The 20,719-nt window shown below is 35.2% G+C and overlaps 1 protein-coding gene across 3 annotated transcripts in view; it reads left to right on the top strand.

Annotated features, from left to right (window-relative positions):
* Positions 1-20,719, top strand: part of SREK1 (splicing regulatory glutamic acid and lysine rich protein 1) — a 43,746-nt gene that overhangs the window by 8,502 nt on the left and 14,525 nt on the right. For 2 of the 3 annotated variants that reach the window (XM_068990363.1, XM_068990362.1), the window contains exons 2-7: positions 1,775-1,908; positions 7,543-7,658; positions 13,994-14,158; positions 14,304-14,482; positions 15,530-15,660; positions 16,534-16,648. In XM_068990363.1, coding sequence (XP_068846464.1) covers positions 1,775-1,908; positions 7,543-7,658; positions 13,994-14,158; positions 14,304-14,482; positions 15,530-15,660; positions 16,534-16,648 — 840 coding nt within the window. Of the gene's footprint in view, positions 1-1,774; positions 1,909-6,313; positions 7,262-7,542; positions 7,659-13,993; positions 14,159-14,303; positions 14,483-15,529; positions 15,661-16,533; positions 16,649-20,719 lie in introns of those variants that run through there. The other variant, XM_068990364.1, reaches the window with a different exon arrangement.

Genomic DNA, 20,719 nt, shown 5'->3' with positions numbered 1-20,719 from the left:
GGCAGGTTTTTTACCACTGCACCGCCAGGGAAGCCCACAGATGTGTTTATCTCACGACAAATCCATACAGTGCTTCACTTATGTGTTGAGTAGAGGGAGGTTGAAAAGGACTGGCTTGAAGCTCGAATTGGATGGCTTTAGGCGGGAAAGAATTGAATTCAGTTGGGTGAAAAAGAGGTAGAGTTTTATTTTTATTTTAGCGGCTTTGATTAGCCTGATTAAGTTATGTTAATAATAATATATCAACATATAGTTTCAAGTTCTAAATGCAGATATATTTTATCTTAGTGTTTGGTTAATATCATAACTACATTTAGCCGTTATCAAAGTGGATTTTTTGCTATGTTTAGTTTTTAATTTTAAGAAGTGATGGATATTTATGGAATTACAAATTAGTACATTAAAGTGGCTTTAAAGTTCTTGATTAACTGAATGATTAAGGTTATGTGAGATTTGGAATTAGATAATTAGACTTTAAATCTCATCTTGATTGTAGTCAACTTCCTTGACCTGTTTTGTCAACTAAATTACTGTTATTGCCCAAGTCATATTTGGTATTTTTCAAATGATCTTACTTTTTTAGTGTGACAGATTGAATGTTTTGAAGGATTGTACATTTATGTTAAACATTAGCTGTATATCTAGGTTGTGCCTTTTTTCACTTGCTAAAGACAATTACAGATTTTAATTGAACACAGTTATCCGAGAAGGCAGTGGCACCCCTCTCCAGTACTTTTGCCTGGAAAATCACATGGACCGAGGAGCCTGGTAGGCTGCAGTCCATGGGGTCTCTACTAGTCGGACACGACTGAGCGACTTCACTTTCACTTTTCACTTTCATGCATTGGAGAAGGAAATGGCAACCCACTCCAGTGTTCTTGCCTAGAGAATCCCAGGGACGGGGAAGCCTGGTGGGCTGCCGTCTCTGGGGTGGCACAGAGTCGGACATGACTGAAGCGACTTAGCAGCAGCAGCAGGATGGGTAGGTTGAGAAAATGATTCTTTATGAGGATATAGTGTATTTTGAACTCTAACATGATGGATTCATATTATGGAAAAATTGCTTTCATCTGTGCTGTGTCTGGCTTCTTTTTAATGTAGTCTTGCCTAGATTAAATCTAGTAGGACTTGTAAGAATCTATTCTCTTTTGCCTATAAGATATATAAATTTTGTTTGTAAAATTGTTTGTCTGGAAAACCACAATGCTGCCTAGTCTGAAGTAGTCTAGTATATGCAAAAGAACTTAATTTTAATTCCAGGTTATCTGATTGTTTTTAGATGTTTGTGAAGCTTTTAATGATTTTAAATGTCAGGAATCATGTTAGGGAGGATTGGAAGTAGTCACAAAATTTGAAGTCTTGAGAGTTGGGGCTTTTTTTTCTGAAAGAGATTTTGCTGATTGATGTGGATGCACCAATTAAACATCCTTGGGTTAAGTTAGCTATTTTCACATTTCACTGAAATTAAGAATGTGCTAAGTTTCGGATTTTTAACAAACAGGGCTATAGGCCTGTCTAGATTTCTGTTTAGTCTTTGCAGCAAATCACTATGAAAAGACTTAAGTTCTGGTATTTCATGTCTTAGCAACAAAAATTCCTGTGTTGATTATGTAAAGATCTAAAAGACTACGTTCTGGTATTTCATGCCTTAGCAGCAGAAATTCCTGTCTTGATTATGTAAGATATGTAAAGATCTAAAAAAGAAACGGTAAATGAAAATGACAAAACCAGCCTAATGTTTATTAGTCCAATTGTTTTTCTTTTTCTCTTGCAGCAACGCACCTCTTGCTTTTTCTTCCAAAGTATGTTATGTTAAGTTTCGTGATCCATCAAGTGTTGGTGTGGCCCAGCATCTAACTAACACGGTTTTTATTGACAGAGCTCTGATAGTTGTTCCTTGTGCAGAAGGTTGGTATCTCATATGATTTTTTAAGTTATTTTAATCTCTGTCCTGTCCATTACTACCACTCGCTTTCCTAGAAATTGGCAAGTAGATACGGTATGTGTGTATAAGAATGAAATTTGGAGATGGAAAGGATTTTACCTAATAATAAAATATATTAAAATGGTTACTTTATTATGTATATTTGAGATAGCTAGACATTAAAATTTTTTTTAATTGCTTGCCTTCTTTGGTTTACTTTGCTTTATTGTATTTAATTTGCAAGTTTAAAGCAAGCTTTCTGACATTAAATTGGTAGAGGAAATTATTTAAAATGTGTAAGTGATCCTTTGCCCTTGTGTATACAGTGTTATGAAATTTTATAAATAAAAACAGTGTACACATTTTGCTAAGTGGGGGTTAGGTGGATTATGTTAAAGAAAAATATTCATATTTTAAGGTTTATAGTATCTTCTTAAGGTAATTTACTTTTTTAATGCAACCATTGTTTCTTATTCACTGTAATTGTTTGCTGTGCAACTGAAATTTATTTTACTGACTTCTTTTGCTGGTGGGTTGAGGGGGTGGGGCTAGGGTTGGGGGTGGTGATGGCAATTAAGGAGAAGCAATGGAAAACAATTTTCCAAAGCATCCATCAAGGAAATAGTTGTTTGAAGGGGTAACAAGGCCAAAGGCCTTATAGTAATTCATTAATTTATGACTTAACCTGCTTTAAGAGCTAATTATTATTAATGCTTATTTTTTTTAGTAACTTAACGTTTACAGAGCCACTAACATATAATAGGCTGTGCTGAATTTGAAAGTTCTGGTGTGTAATTAACTTTTATTCAGAGCACTGATTGTAGCATATGTACATGGATTTTATAATTGGTTATTATAATTTAAATGTCTTTAAAATATATTTTCACTGGTGGCTTGTGGTAACTGTTTTACAACATAAAATTTTTACCTGAAACAGTCTAATGAGTTTTCATATGTAATGTTTTAAAACCATTTTTAGAAATCAGGCTAAGATTAAAATAGTATATAGTAAACAGTTTGCTGCACTTTCAAGTTTTTTTGCATATTTCAGAATGCCTGTTCTGGGATGTCAAAAACATTACAGTCAGATACAGTGATGTTATTTTTGAAGTCCCAGAATAGGACCTTCTGGAGTTTTTCAGATAAATTTGAAAGTGTTTTTCCCATGCTTGGGGATTAGAGTAGGGTAGGGAGAATAAAAATGAACTGAAGTTAATTATTTGCTTAAATCTATTCTTATCTACTAATCTGTAAGTGTACAACGACCCTAAAATTGGAGAACAAGGTGAGAAAAGAGCTGGTAATGGTTTAGTTTGCATACCAAGTTCATACCAATTTCATACCAAGTAAACTGCATGGGAAAAAAATAAGTAGAAGGTTTATTAATGGGAATATTAAGTGTATCAAAAAATTATGCCACCAGCAGCACAGATCTTACGTAATTTTAGCTTATTATTTGAACTGGAAGGAAGACTTTTGTTAGTGTGGCTCTGCTGGAACCTTGCTGTATTCCCATAGGATTTTTCAAATATTTGAAAAGTGACTATTGTTTGTTATAAATGTTCAAGATTATGGGCATATAGAGGTTCCTTTTTTTGTCTGTTTTACTTGATAGAATTAACTGCATATTTATTGTAATGATTTGAATATTTTTAGTATTAACATTTTGAGACAAAATTTCGCTATTTTTGAACATGAAAATTCATATTTTTATTCCAGTTTAGTTGTATTTTAGAACACGAACCTATAAATTGATATTGGAAAAACATTCAGATACACATTTTTCATTGAACTAGTACAACAGAGTTGAATTCATAGAACCTGAAGAATGTCACAGTGAGCTAATAAAAGATCTGATTATGCACTGCAAGCAAAGTAATAATGTATTGTATTAAAAAAGATAGGGAAGTAAATTTGAAGTAAATCAAAGGAAGGAGTTCCAGTGGAGTAAGTTCTGTAAGAGGAGATGTACTGCTTTGCTGTAAGCAGTCTTCTGTTTACTTCACTGATTGTATTCTTTCCTTGAGTTATAGAAACAGCATTATGAAAGAAGTGAAAGAACCATAGAAAAAAGTTGTAAGACTTTTTTTTCAGTTTCTTTCAATTTGCTGTTGTTTTTTTGTTTGTTTTTAATTCAGACGGTAGTATCGTGAGAAGATCCTAAGCTGTTTAAGTAATGTTGGATGTGTAATAGTTCCATACATACTAAGCATTAGGTATTGTTAATAAAACATGCCACTTCAAAATAAAATGTTTTACTTTTATTATACTCGTCCAGATATGACCTCTTTTTGTTGTTGCGTGCATCTCAGATTTCTTTTTATAAATGTTAACACTTAGAAAAAGATAAGGTCAAAGATAGGGTGTCAACCTAATCATCAGTCATAAGTTTATGTCCACATTTTCTGGTAGATGGATTTTGACTATTAATTTGGTTTTGTATGTTTTCTCTATGTGATATTTGTGCATTATTAGATGACTAGACTGGCCAAGGCAGACCTGTTACACTTGCCTGAGTTAGGCATTGTTTGCCATGCCACTAAACCTGCCGTCAAGTGAAACCTTCATTGGGGAAATGAGATCGGAGTCTGAACCGCAGAAGATGGACGCCCTGTCTCTGTTTTTTATTGTTTTACTTTAATTTCATTTCTTTTTCTTTATTTTGTCCCTTTTTTTTTGTTTTGTTTTGTTTTGTTAAATCTCTTTCACTTTAACTTGTGAGCTGGTTTTCCAGTTCTTTGTAAATGGTATTCCATTAAGAGTTCATAACATTGCATTGCAAATTATATTGGGAGATGATTAGTAGAACTCATCCTCAACATAAAATAAGTTTTCACAGTAAATTAGTATACAGTTTCATGAAGCTCAGTGCTAGTTTCAGTTGGTGTTTATAAACGGATTGGTTACATTTTGTTCCCGAAACACTAAAACAGTGGTGAGATTCTTATTTAGGAGCATGTTTTTTATCTCAGTGTAACATTTTTGCAGTTTTCTGCCACATCTGTAACTCTCATAAAGACCAACTAATAACTTTGAATTTTCATCCTTCTCCCTTAGAATTTTAGGCATACACAATCATCAAGGAAAATAAGTAAATTTCTTATAACAATCTGGGGGTAGAGAACAAGAAGAGACTTTACACTTTTATGATATTTATTATAGAAAAGAACATTGATTTAGAAACAAAACACTTTTAGTTGCCTATGTGGGGAATGAATACTTGAGAAACTGTTGAATATTTACTTGCGTGTGTATTTCTTTGCTTGAATTTTTGGTTGAAAAATGTTCAGAGATTACTTATTTCTAAATAGATTCTGAGATTAGGATGCATGAGAGAGACTGTTTTCCTCAGTTGTCTTTGATGAGTACAGTTTGGGAAAAATGCTAAGTACTTAATTTGCTTTATGCTTTTATACATTCTGATAGTATTTGGAGGATAAATTTGGTAGAATTTTATCTTGGAAATTAAGCAATGGGACTTTTAGATTATCTTTAATGGTAATAAGAATAATAAATATTGTGATTTTAGTTAGACTTAATACTTGAAATAGTTCATTATGTTGTGAGAGTCAGTGAGAGTCAGATATCCTGCTGACAACTATTTTTAAGCCAAAAATGAATGAATGACTTTAATCAGCTTTTGGCCTAGGTTAAATACCCTTTTTTGTTGTTATAGTCTTTCTGCACTGTTTTGTGTGTATAGTTTTTCTTATTTAATCAACAGGTAATCTTAAATTGAGACATTACTAAATTGGAATTCTTTGTTTTTTAGGTGCATGAATTAGGGTAGTAAAGTGTAGGATTTGTACCTTAGGATCTCAGTTGATTTATCAAGATGTGTTCAGGTTTTACAGATATTTAAAAAAGAAAGAATACTTAACTTTTCACAGATAAAATAGGTTTGATAGCAGTGTAAATAGTATAGTATATATGTGGGTATACAGATACATGTCTTAATGCTAGTAACTAATAAATACAAAATAAATTATTATTTGATGTCTTCAAGTAAGATTCTCCCACCTTTTAATCTTTATGCATGTTAAAATCTGTGCTTATGCAGAATTTACTGAAATAATAAAATGAGTTTGTTTTTGAAATTAGTAAATTAAGGTTATATAGACTTAGAATAGACAGACATTTGCTAAAGCTAAGAAAGTGTAATTTTTCTATTCCTGTGAATAAGGTATAACCACTATTTAAAGCAAATTTTAAAATTCATCTTGAATTCCATCCACGTTTAGAAGTGCATTCAGTAAGTGTTTTTAGAGATTTATCCCTGCACATCTGGTTGTATTAAGTAGAATTTTACCACTGAAACCCAGCGTTGTGCTTTCTTGAAAATTTACTCCATATGCTAGTTGCAATTTGATGAGACTTTGTACAGTGTTTTAAATTACTTTGAAGAATTCATAATAGAAATGTTTGGTCAAATAACACATAATTATGTATGAGTAGTTCTTCTGAAATTGCTATGTATAGTCAATTTTTCTTAGAAATTTTCTTTTTCAAAGAGTTAAGAGAAAGCAGAAAAAAATATGAAAGTCATAGTCTTTATCAAAACCGATTGATTAGAATTCAGTAATTAAATGTGACAAATTGATGGACTTAATTCAGAGTGAATTTTCATTTTTTTACTTGTAGGAATTTCTTCTTAGTGTCTAGAATTATTTTAATGTTATTGTTATTATTATTAGGCACTTAAGCTGCTTATTATAAGGAAGACATTTAGGCATTAACCACCCCTCTTCAGATAAGTATACATAAATTGGTTCTAAAAGTCAGTAATTTAAGAAGTTTCCTGAGACTCAGGAAAGTTTTTTTAGTTATTTTCAAAAATGATAGTTTCCCAAGGCATATGTATTCTTTGGAACTGGATTCTTTTGGTCATCTCTGACATTGTTGGTGAGATGCCTTGTTAACTGAATGGGTGTAGGCTTCCTTTTCAATTGAAGCTGGTTACATGCAGTAGCTTTTGTTTTTTTCTGTCTATTTGAAATTAAACAGAGCCTATTGGAAGATTATCAAAATTGTTTGCATCACAAGTAGGTAGTTTAAATTAACAGGATAGGGACACTCGGGAATAAATTTCAATTCGCACATATTTGTTTTTTTCTTTTTCTTTTTTTTGACTAATTTGGTTATTTGCCATTTCTGGGGATTAAACTTTAAAAAATGTTCTTCTTTTCTGTATCTGATGTTCTGTGTGCTATTAGTGATGCAGCCAACACGAACGGTTGTCATGTGTAACACAACTTTCGATCACCGCGAAAACACCGTCCTGGAAAAGCGTCCATGCTTGATATCGTTTGGTTCATGAACATTAAGTTTCCAGTACAGGTGACCCATAGCTCAAAGTGTTAAATAATTGTCTACATTATTCAGTTTTTAAAATAATATTCCATTAATGAGATTGTTAGTCTTTGAGATTTTGCTCACTTTTATTTTTCCTAGTAGAGCAGGGTAAAAGGAAAGACTTAAGTTCTTATTTATTTCTTTATATGGATCTGATAGATTCATTTATTATTATTATTTTTTAAGTGCAAGGGTAATTGTAAAATCATAGTGTAAAGCTGTGTGGTGTTTCTGCTTTCTGTAATGTTTGGAACTTGCCTCTGCAGGTAAAATCCCAGAGGAAGCCAAAGCTCTCTCTTTATTGGCTCCTGCTCCAACCATGACAAGTCTGATGCCTGGTGCAGGCTTGCTTCCCATACCAACTCCAAATCCCTTAACTACAGTAAGTATGAGATGATACACCCTCTTCTAAAAGGGGTGAACATTTAACTGTGTAATCGGTTAAGTAAAGAGCTTAGAAAGTTCTTTTTTTTTTGTAAAGAGCTTAGAAAACTATTTCTATTTTATTTTTATTAATTTATTTTTTGGTTGCGTCACCCAGCATGTGGCGTCTTAGTTCCTCAACCAGGGGCTGAACCTGGATTCTCTGCATTGGGAGCGCAGAGTCTTAACCACTGGACCACCAGCCAAGTCGCTATTTCTTTTTTAAATACAATTTTTTAAATGGTGAGGATTTGATTGAAATGTCTGCCTAATTTTTTCCTCATGTTGTCACTGACCTGAAATGCCTTTTGGAATTGCTTATGAAGTAATTGGGGATTCATTTAAATTTGAGAAGTGAAGTTTATTATTCATTAGTAAATCAGTTTCTGGAACCCAGCATTGTAGATAGCATGAGGAATTGGAGAGTCTAGGTACCTGTATTTCCCAGTTCAGGAGGACTAAATTCATTTGAAAAATATGAAATAATTTACTACCTTGGTAATGGGAAAAAAACATCTCAGAGAAGCTTTTGTCTGATACTGAGAAAATGTAACATGGTAAAAATAGTTTCTCGTTAACTAAGTGTAATTTAATGCCTCCTCTGTGATTTCCAAGTGGTGTTAAAAAAAAGACATGCTGTTACTGAGTTCTTGGTATATATAAAAGACTCCGGTCATTTATTTTAAAAGAAGAGTCATTTTTCTGCAAAAATAAACCCAAGACAAAATGCACAACTCACTTTAACTGAAAGTTGTATTTAGCTTTGTGGTACTGGGTTATTAAAGAGTAAACCAGTAAACTTTATGATTATAGTTACTTAATTTATCCAAGTTTTAGAAGTGATTTTTGAAACTTGGAAGTGCAAGATTTTAGGATTTTTACATGCCATTGTTCTACTGGAGACCTGTGTTATGATCCATGGGGGGAAAGTGCTTTTTACTTAAACAATCTGATCATTTGAATTGGGCTTTTTAGAAATTCGAGTTTGGGTATGTTTTGGCATTTTTAAGATTAATTCCTGAATCACTGTCCTTTTTCCTCTTCTCCTCAGAACATACTGTCTTGCTGTTTTGAACATTTTTAGGTTTGTGTATCAACAGTATACGTCTTTATTATTTAATTTGTTGCTTTGATGAGAAATGATTCCTTTTAATTCCGCTGTAGATATCTATTATTATATAACTTACTTCATGAAGTTATAAAACACAGGAAAGGAGGCCCATTGTGATTTGGCTCCTGGCTACTTCTCTGACCTTTTTTCCCTACTTGTTTCCCCTCTACTTCAGTCACATTGACCTTGTTTTTTGGATATACCAAATATATTTCTGCCTTGGAATATTTATTTATTCTTTTCTAGACATTAAAAAGATTCGTTCTTTGATAACAGTGAATGAAACCTTTCATAAGGTTTCTTCTTAATAGGGAGATTAAGATTAAGTCTATGTTATCTTCAGGGAGGCTGAGGTTTCTATGTCAGAAGGCAGAAGTTTTATATTGGGAGTCCAGATCATCTTTATCTCCTCAAAGACCGAAAGGGCTATCTTAAGTATTGGGTTGACCAGATAGTTTGTGTGGGTTTTTCATAACATCTTACGGAAAAACCTGAACAAACTTTTTGGCTAATCCAATATTTAGGTTGTTTGGATCAGGGCCAGAATAGAGACTAATCTGAAGAAGGGTAGTTGTATTGTTACAGAGCAGCTATATCCAGTCGATCTTTCTGCTATGATGGAGATGTCCGAATCTCTGCTATGCAGTATAGAAACCATTAGCAGCGTCTGGCTATTGAGCAGTTGAAATTTGATTGGTGTGACTGAGGCACTGAATTTTAATTAAAATTCAGATAGCCCTATGTAATTGGTGGTTACCATGTCAAATGGCACAAGTGTTGAAGAATGGTATAGTGCAAAGAAGAGAGAGACAAAAAAATGTTTTCTAAAGAAAAAAGGACTGAATGATCTTTACATTTGAGAAACAAAGAGGTTGAATTAGATGATTTGGAAAAGCCCATTCCAGATCTATAATTATACGTCCCAGTGGAGAAATTTCTAAGTCAAAGGGTGGACCGCTAGGAATACCTGGAAAAGTCTGTTTAAAATGCATGCAGAACTAGTAAGACTCATATCTGTGATTTAGCTTAGTTGTATATAATAATTCTCTTGCACAGTAGGAAAAAAATTGAAGGTGTGACCCTCAATCATCTGAATGTTAGACTATCAGAGATGAGATAGGAGAAAAAGGAGTGTCATTAGAGGCAACGTGGAAAGAGGCTAGATCATTCATGCGTTTTGAACTAAAGATATTTTCTACAATGTTATGATAACTTGAAATGATGATAGCAACAAATCTAAGGTCTGTTAGCAGCAAGATACCACAAATTATGTTAATAACTATGAAGGAAAAAACAGTGATGCAGTAGAGAGGAAATGTGGCTCTCCATAAGGTCAGGGAAAACTTGGAGAGGATGACTGACCTGATGGTTGAAGAATTCAGCCAGCAGAAGCTCAGGGAAGAGCTTTTTAGGGTAGATAGAATGCCAGGTAAAAAGCCCTAAGTGAGAAAAACTTGGGTGTTCAAGGTATAGAATGGTTTGATGGCAGGGTAGGGGTTTAGGGAGGTAGAGTAGTAGTTGTTTTGAGATTAGAGGGGCAGGTAAGGGCACTGCTTATGTAAGGCTCTTTAGGCCACAGAAAGAAGTTTGAATTTTATTCTAAAGAGTTTTAAGCAGAGATAAAACTTGATTTGATGTTTTAGAAAGATCACACATGGGTTGCTATGACAAGCTTAAGTGATACTGATTTCACAAACTAGTAGTTTCACCTTTAGAAAGTATTGTTAAAATTTTAGTAGTTTTGCAACAGTATAACAGTATATAGTTGGTTAACCTAATTGACTTAAATTGCACAGGTGAAAATGAAAGTAGCAGTGTTTTTGTTTCTTAAAAAGTCTTCTCATGATTCTGCAGAATGTTTCATTTTCAGATTCTCAGATCTATCTTTTCAAGTTAAAATTCACACTAAAGCATGTTTCTTAATGTTTGAACTAAAAACTACTGCAAAAAGGTAATAATTGACAGGGTTTCCAGTTCAGGATGGCAGAGTAAACGAACATGCACTCATCTGCAAAAGCACCAAAATTACAACTAGCTACAACCATCCACTGGAGGACCCTGCTGCTGCTGCTAAGTCGCCTCAGTCGTGTCCGATTCTGTGCGACCCCATAGATGGCAGCCCACCAGGCTTCCCCATCCCTGGGATTCTCTAGGCAAGAATACTGGAGTGGGTTGCCATTTCCTTCTCCAATGCATGGAAGTGAAAAGCGAAAGTGAAGTCGCTCAGTCATGCCCGACTCTTAGCGACCCCATGGACTGGAGCCTACCAGGCTCCTCCGTCCATGGGATTTTCCAGGCAAGAGTACTGGAGCGGCCCTGGAACCCACCAAAAAAAGATACTCCACGTCCAAAGACAGGAAGCCACAATGAGATGGTAGGAGGGGCACAATGATGATAAAATCAAATCCCATACCCACCAGGTGGGCAGCCCACAAACTGGAGAACAGTAATAGCAAAGAGGTTCTCCCACTGTTGTGAAGGTTCTGAGTCCCACGTCAGGCTTCCCAGCTAGGGGATCCATCAGAGGGACTAGGAATCCCCAGGGAATCTGACTTTGAAGGCCAGTGGTGTTTGATTACAGGACTTCACAGGACTGGGGGAAACACAGACTCCACTCTTAGCAGAGACAAAATCTTGTGTATGCCAAGACCCAGTGGGACAGAGCAGTGACCCCACAGGAGACTGAACCAGATCTACCTGCTCGTGTTGGAGGGTCTGCTATGGTGGTGTGGATTGGCAGTGGCTTGCTGTGGGGATGGGGACACAGGCAGCAGCAGTCCTGGAAAGGGCCCTTTGGTGTAAGTCCTCTTGGACATCACAATTAACCCAACCATAGAGCCCGTGTTTGGCTGGGTCATCTCAGGCTAAACAACAGACAGAGAGGAACACCCCCATTGGCAGGTAATTGGATTAAAATTTTACTGAGCATGACCCTGCCCACCAGAGCAAGTCCCTGTTTTTCCCGCCACCAGTTCTTCCCATCAGGAAGCTTATACAAGCCTCTTAGTCTCATCTACCAGAGGGCAGACAGAAGCAGCAAGAACAATACCTCAGTGGCTAGAACCAAAACCACACCATAGAAGGTTAACCAGGATGAAAAAACAGGGGGTTTTGTCTCACGTGAATGGACAGTGTAAAACTCCAGAAAAACAAGGTAATGAAGTGGAGATAGGCAGCCTTCCAGAAAAAGAATTTAGAATAATGATAGTGAAGATGATCCAGGATCTTGGATAAAGAGTGGAAGAAAAGATTGAGAAGATGCAAGAAATGTTTCCCAAGAAACTAGAAGAACTAAAGTACACACCGAGAGGAACAGTACACTAGAGGGAATTAATAGGATAACTGACGCAGAAGAATGGATAAGTGACCCGAAAGGCAGAGTAGTGGAAATCACTGCCACAGAACAGAACATAGCCAAACAAATGAAAGTACATGAGGACAACCTAGGAGGCCTCTGGGACAACATTAAATACACCAACATTCTCACTGTCGGGGTCCCAGAAGGAGAGAGAGAAAGGACCTGAGAAAATATTTGAAGAAATAATAGCTGAAAGTTCCCTAAGATGGGAAAGGAAGTAGTCAACCAAGTCCAGGAAGCAGAGAGAGTCTCAGGCAGATAAACTCAGGGAGGAACACACTGAAACACATAGTAATCAAAATGATAAAAATTAAAAATGAAGATAAAATAGTAAAGGAAAAATGACAAGATAAAATGGAACTCCCATAAGTTACCAGCTAATTTCTCAATAGAAACCTTTACAAGCCAGAAGGGAATGGTGTGATATATTTAAAGTGATGAAAGGGGAGAACCTATAACCAAGAATAGTTTACTTAGCAAGACTCTTATTGAGATTTGACAGAGAAACGAAAAGCTTTCCAGACAAGCAGAAGTTAAAAGAGAATTCAGCACCACCAAACCAGGTTTACAATAAATACTAAAGGAAATTCTCTAGGCAGGAAACAAAAGAGAAAGAAAAGACCTACTAGAATAAATTCAAAACAGTTAAGAAAATGCTAAAAAAAAAAAAATAGTAATAGGATCATTGTTGTTGTTCACTTGCCCAGTCCTGTCTGACTCTTTGTGACCCTGTGGACTTCAGCACACCTGGCCTCCCTGTCCCTCACCATCTCCCAGAGTTTGCCCGAGTTCAATTCATTGCATCGGTGATGCCATCCTGCCATCTCATCCTCTGACGCCCTCTTCTTCTGCCCTTGGTCTTTCCCAGCATCAGGGACTTTTCCAGTGAGTCGTCTGTGTGCGTCAGATGACCAAAATACTGTAGCTTCAGCTTCAGCATGGAGGAGGGAATGACAAGCCACCCAGTATACTTGCCATGAGAACATCATGAACTGTGTAAAAGGCCAAGTAGGATCATACATAGTGAACTGTGTAAAAGGCCAGATAGGATCATACATAGTGATAATTACATGTAAATGGATTAGATGGACCAACCAAAAGACAGACTGGCTGGACAGATGAGAACATGTGCATGTACGCACTTCCACTTAGAACATCACTCTAGTTAATCCCCCAAGTTGTATGTAATTATTTTATATTGTTAGGTTAATCATGCTTCCCTGTGGCTTGCAGTTGTAATTATCTTTTATTTTTTGTCTGGCTAATGATTGTGAAAACTGATCTTTTACTATTGTGACTATGTAACTGTTATTCAGTTAATATCATTGTATCATGATTGGTCAACAGAAAGGAATAGAATTCTCTATCACTAAAACTACCATTTAATAGAAAAAAGTAAGAATTCGCTGTTTGTTTTTAATGTTAAGTTTAGAGTTAAAATACCCAGATAGTTAAGAAATACATTGTACTTCTTGTTACATTGAAAACCACTGTGACCTTACTCTGAATAATTCAGATTATTTTTTATATATATATACACACACACACACACACACATATATATATATATACACACACCTGGCTTAAATTAGGAGTCCCTAGTCTCTTCCCCGTCTTACTGAGTTGATCAGTATTCTTTAAGATGAGAGACTGGGAATGTTTGTTTGTTTGCTTGTTTTGTTTTTAAATTAACTTTTATTAGAGTGTAGTTTCTTTGTAATGTGTTTCTACTGAACAGTAAAATGAACCAGCTCTATGTGTACATATATCCTCTCTTTGGGTTTCTTGAGAATGGCAGTTTACGTGCTACGTTTATTTTTTATAGCTGGGCGTTTCCCTTAGCAGTTTGGGAGCTATACCAGCAGCAGCACTAGACCCCAACATTGCAACCCTTGGAGAGATACCACAGCCACCACTGATGGGGAATGTGGATCCTTCTAAAATTGATGAAATTAGGAGAACAGTCTACGTTGGCAATTTGAATTCCCAGGTAACTAATATAAGAAGAAATTGAGTGTTGGGACCTTTTATCTTTTTACCTTTTTTAAAAATCATATCAGTTGGTAAGGTAATATTTACCAGATTTTTTTTAAAGAAGAATATACTGTATTAAAACTATTACTTTGTTTCTTCAGACAACCACAGCTGATCAGCTACTTGAATTTTTTAAACAAGTTGGAGAAGTGAAGTTTGTTCGGATGGCAGGTGATGAGACTCAGCCAACTCGGTTTGCTTTTGTGGAATTTGCAGACCAAAATTCTGTACCAAGGGCCCTTGCTTTTAATGGAGTTATGTTTGGAGACAGGCCACTGAAGTAAGAAACACTAAACAAAGAAATTTTAATGATTCTGAAAATTTTTAAAGTGTTTTTTATGTAATTAAGTTTTTTTTTCTTTTTAATAGTAATTGGCAATTTGTGGAAAGGAAGACTGTGTTAAGTATAAATGAAACACATGAGATATTTACCATTTTAGCTTTTAAAGTCGCATTTGAAGACATGTTACTTTCTAGTTTATAAGGTCTAGTTTAATACTAGCATATTTCTACTGTACATATTGATTGTAGCTCTTTTTCCATAGGCTAACAAGTCAGGTTAGTTTTGCATTATTATGCTAGACTTAATGGGCAATCTAACATATGAATTGAATTTACAGTGATATAGAATTTTGGTAAATCCAAAATCTCAGAAATGTTTAAAACTTATACATTTTAAGGCTTGCCTGCATTCTTGTTTACAAACTGAAAAATTGATAGAGCCTTTTAGATACTCAAGACCAGAAATTCTATTTCATGTAGATTATTGAGGTGACAATTTTATTTGAATTCTGTAGATAATGATCTTAACTATGCAGTTTGGTCAGGAGTCTGCTATTAGAGGATAAGAAATGATGTTCTTAGTGAATGTCTTTTCACCATGCTAAAGTGAGACAAACCAAATTCATTTATGTGCCTCAGAGAAACTACTCTTAGCCATGAAGGGAGAGTTTTTTATAATATAAGAATAGAAATGACTCATTTTAATACTGGTGTTACCATTTTAATTTATTTTAATTCTAAACTGCGTGGTAAAGCTATTGTCCTGGTCTGTTCAGGTTGTCAAAGAAGTTAGCTAGGGTTCAGTTTTTCTTTTTATTTTTCCCCTTGCTTTTGCCTTTGTTAGCAAGAGATGATGGCAGATGGAAATGAGATGAATCATGGTTTTGAGGTTGGTTTTGGTTATTCTATATTTAGCTATATTATTCTTCATGTGCTTTTGAGATGTCCTCGGATTTGTAAATATGTGTACCTTATAAGCAGTTAATTGTTTCAGGTTTTGTAAAATATGGTGTGTATTTGTGATATGCTAATATTTTTAATTTAGAATAAATCACTCCAACAATGCAATAGTAAAACCCCCTGAGATGACACCTCAGGCTGCAGCTAAGGAGTTAGAAGAAGTAATGAAGCGAGTGCGAGAGGCTCAGTCCTTTATCTCAGCAGCTATTGAACCAGGTAAGGCCACGGCGTTGCTACAAAGGCCATAGTTGATGATCATAGACTCTTAGAACTGAAAGGAATTTTAGAAATTATCTGTTCAGTCCCTACATTTTACAATAAGAAGACTGAAACTCAAGAAAGTGTAAGTGACTTAACTAGCACCAAAGGTTGAAGAACTGTTTAGCACAAATGTCTTTTTCCATGATACTGAATTGAGGTACATTAGCTTGAGTTAAATCAGTTCTTTGTATTTTAATAGCAAAATCAGGGTACAGAACTGATTTGCCTAAAGCAAAGTATAAATATTATTTGTGAGACTAAAGACAGAATAAATATATTTTAAATGTTATGATTAAGCAGATATCATTTTCCTTCAAAGTTTTAATTTTAAAAATAGACAACAGAGACCCCAATTTAGGAAAAATAGAGACTATTTTAGCAAGGTAAAGGAACATCTCTTCAATCTTTTGTGTTGCTAACTATAAAAATCGAACCTAAAAATGTCTAGATGGTTTACATTTGAGCAAATTTTCTAAATTAGCACTCAGAACTTAAACTTCAATTCTAGGAAAATAAATGGAAAAAGGATTTAAAATCACTGTCATAGGAATTACAGACATGTTATAATCGTACATTATGGCAGCAACAAAATATTACGAACAGCTGTTTATAATCATCTGGTTTATATGTACTGCTGCAGGGTGGCTGCACTCAACGAGTTTATGCAATGACTTTCTTGGATGTTTCTGAAGGATAATTGCACAGGAGGAGGATGTACAGAGAGTAGGCCCCTTGCACTATATGTGGTACATTCCACTTGTGCCTGATTATTAACTGGGATCTTTAACTGTTCTGAGCTTACACTGCAAAGTGGTTTTTTCCTCCCAGAGTCTGGAAAGAGCAATGAAAGAAAAGGCGGTCGATCTCGTTCTCACACTCGTTCAAAATCCAGGTCTAGCTCAAAATCCCGTTCTCGAAGGAAAAGGTCGCAGTCAAAACACAGGTGAGAATTTCTGCTGTCGTATTTTGAATGTTTTTTGTTTTTGTATTTACCATGGTTAAGATTTTCTTGAGTTTTTGTCCAAGTTTCAGAGTTTAGAAATTTCACTTGTGTTCACCAGAAAGTATGGTTACTATTAGATATTGCTTTAATTATAGCACTGTACTTAAGAATGAAGTTTCATCTAGTAAATACATACTTTCAACTAATTTTAGTTTTAGAAGTTGGTTTTTTATCTTAAGGTGTTCTGTTCTTGACTTTTCTAAGAATTAACTAGTATAAAGAATTGGCAGAAATTTTTCTTTCTTCACGTTGGGAAAAGGGAACATATGGTGCTGAAAGTACTGGTAAAGTTGCATTTTTTTTTTTTTGTTCCCCTCAAGGTCTGGGAAGTACTACCCCAGATCTAGATTTCAAGTAGTTGCCTTTCTCCAGTACTCTGCATCAAATGAAGTACTTTAAGTCTTTGTACTCTTGGTGATAAGAGCTGCCTCCACCCACTTTGGGACCTGAAACATAGGAGTAACTTGCAGTTTTAATGGCAACTATTGTATTGTGCTTAAACTTTGTTTCTATTCTGTTTATATTATTTTTGAGCATGGCTTTGTCATTTTAATGTTCTTTTAAAAATATGTTGAGTGTGGTGCAAAGGGGATCTCAAAATATAAACTTGATTGAAAGTAACCTAAGAATCAGGTCTAATATGATAAGTTTTATTGTCTTCTTTAAGATGAGGAGGGAGCTGTTACTGAAATGTGAAAATGGATACAGTGAATCCTAATTGTACGTTATATGTACATACATATTCATACTCTCTGAAGAGAAGAGATAGAGAAAAGTGTGTGTGCATGTTTGTTAGGAGTATTAGAGAAGGAGGATTTCAGGGGAGGGCAAAAAGGACCAGTATGTTCTTTGTTGAACTTCATTAGCAAGCTCAGTTTAGTCTTAATTTCCTGTGCTAATCAAAGAGATTGAGGCAATGAGATAGGAAAATATGATATTCTTTTTTAAAATTTATTTTTTATTGAAGTGTAGTTGAATTACAATGTTTTGTTAATTACTTCTCTACAGCTAAAGTGACGCAGTTATACATATATATACATTCTTTTTCATATGGTTTGTCACAGGATGTTGAATATAGTTTCCTGTGCTATATGGTAGGACCTTATTTATCCATTCTAGACATATCAGTTTGTATCTGCTAATCCCAAACTACCACTCCTGCCCTCTCCCACCCCCTTCCCCTTGGCAACCACCATACTGTTCTCTCTGTCCCTGATTTTATTTCCGTTTTTCGTAGATAGGTTTGTTTTTATCATGTTTTAGATTCCACATGTAAGTGTTATTGTATGGTATTTGTTTTTCTCTTTCTGACTTACCTCACTCAGTATGGTAATCTCTAATTGCAGATATTCTTAATTAGACTAGTAAACTATACTTTTAGCTGTACTGGTGTATACTTCCCTATTATTATTAGATTCCAAAACTCCTTTTGGAATATGGTTTTACTCTCCATCCAAGGCTGTACAGTAAGGCAAATTCATGTCTAATAGAAGCAAATTGTTTCATGTACGAGGAAGAAGGCAGTGTAGCAGAAACTCAGTGGTACTAGGTTATGGATATTTCTATAGGTCAAGAGTGGTGAAAGTAAAGGAGATCAAGAAAGTATAGGAGTGAGTGAAAGAGTAATAACTTTCTGAGGAAGAAAAAGACCAGTGACTTGACTCTTAATTTGCGTTAATAGAGCCATACTCCAAATCTAATATGTTAGTGGTATTCTGTAGCTGGAAAAAAGCAGAACTTAATGATTTAATATCATTATTTTCTTGATAACTTCTGTGAAGCTTTCTCTGTTGGGACATATAATTTATCTATTTTAAGGTTTTTACTTTTATCATTTTAAGTGTATTTGGATATTTTCCCCTTCCAAGGGTTAGTGGAGGGTTAGAAATTTGTTAATTATTTTTATTCATGGGAGTTTCATGGAGGTCTGTCTAATGATATAGAGTGAGAAATTAATTGTTCTTGGCTGGCACACATGCAGGCATACCTCATTTTGTTACTCGGTTTTATTATGCTTTCACAGATATTGTTGTTGTTGTTTTTTTTTTTTAACAAATTGAAAGTTTGTGGCAGTCCTGCATTGTCAGATGATGATCAGCATTTTTTAGCAATTAAATCTTGTTGGCCAAAAAGTTCATTCAGGTTTTTTTGTAAGATGTTAGGGAAGGACCTGAATGAACTTTCTGGCCAACCCATTTTAAATTGAGGTATGTACTTATTTTTTTTGTAACACAGTGCTGCTGCACACTTAATGCACTACACTGTAGAGTAAATATAACTTGTATATGCACTGAGAAGCCAAAAAGTTCCTTGGACTTGCTTTGTTGTGATGTTCCTTTTGTTGCTGTGGTCTGGAACCTGACCCACAATCTCTCTCGAGGTATGCCTGTATGTCTTTTTTATCAGCATATACTGTTCTTATACAAGAAGCCTTTAATAAAATCTTAAAGAAATGTAAAAGAGGGTGAATTTTGTTGAAAAAAGGGTTCCTCAACCAAAAACATTGGACTTAAGGAACTCTCTCCCCCTCTCCACTGTAGGAAATGTAGACATTTAGTGGTTCCCCTCCCCTTCTAGTGGGATTGGGCACCTTCAGCTCTTTCTCTGGCCCACTAGACCTAGCCAAGAGTGGAGGTTGCAGGATCCCCTTTCTCAAAGGCCCATCTTTTTCTACCTTGGAGAAGGCAGTGGCACCCCACTCCAGTACTCTTGCCTGGAAAATCCCATGGATGGAGGAGCCTGGTAAGCTGCAGTCCATGGGGTCGCTAGGAGTTGGACATGACTGGGAGACTTCACTTTCACTTTTCACTTTCATGCATTGGAGAAGGAAATGGCAAACCACTCCAGTATTCTTACCTGGAGAATCCCGGGGACGGGGGAGCCTGGTGGGCTGCTGTCTATGGGGTTGCACAGAGTCAGACACGACTGAGGCGACTTAGCAGCAGCAGCAGTGTTCTGTTACTTCTAGAACCTTCGCCTGATCTTTTCCCTATTCCCTCCCTTCTCTCTGTAGGAGGGAGTAAGGAGTTATTTGTTATTATATTGGCTAGAACTGGGAAGACGTGTTTCCACTCTGCCAAATTTTTATTGTTTTTCTTTTTTTTTCATAGGGACAGGGTTAGAAAAGGTGGGTAGTACTTTATTGTAAAGTTAAGTAACTTTAACAGACCAGCATAGGAACTGTAAGACATTTTATAGTATTTTAATGGGAAGCAACTGACTTACAAATGAGCTTTGATGCAACATAATGGTAAGTTGCCCTTTATTTACAGTTTAACCTGTAAGTGCAATTCTGTACATTTATGCTAAAATGAGAACTGCTAATGATGGCTTACATCTTTATCTTTGATTGGAGTAGTTTTACTCTTGACTTAAAGCTTTCAGCTTTCCTAATCAGAATACTTAAAGGCAACTAGTGGGTGATACAGACATGAAATCTTTATTGTCAAAATTAAAATATAATAATTACTCTTGAGCAGTGAGTTTCAAACTCTTGAGTACCCACAGTGTAAAGTGGGAAGCCAAGTGGTCATTGCTTTTGTGTGTTTTGTTTTTGTTTCTTTTTTTTTGTTTGTTTTTTTGGTGAGTGCTTTTTTATTATTAACTTTTATTTGTTAGGGCTATGGTTAATTTTTATTAAAAGAGTTTCTTAATTAAGACTGGAAAGCACTATTTGAGGAAAAAAAAATTATTATTTTTTTTTTTTAGCAAAATTGACAGGAATATTAAGTACATAGAGGCAAAGGCCCTTTAAAACATTACCCTATGTGGATGTCTGTAAATGGACTTAAAAATGTTGTAAGTTTTGCAGTTTTTCCCTAGTAGCTACTACTTGACCCTAGTGTCTCATAGGTTATTAGTGATAAAGATTTCAACAAACTAATAATTATTTTCTTAGATTAAAATGTGATATGAAGATAAATGAGATGGTTAGATAGCATCACTGACTCAACTGACATGAATTTGAGCAAACTTCAGGAGATAGTGAAGGACAGGGAAGCCTGGCATGCT

This window comes from Capricornis sumatraensis, chromosome 18 (assembly GCF_032405125.1).
Source record: "Capricornis sumatraensis isolate serow.1 chromosome 18, serow.2, whole genome shotgun sequence".
NCBI classification, from domain to species: domain Eukaryota; kingdom Metazoa; phylum Chordata; class Mammalia; order Artiodactyla; family Bovidae; genus Capricornis; species Capricornis sumatraensis.
This window is presented reverse-complemented; position numbering and strand designations above follow the sequence as displayed.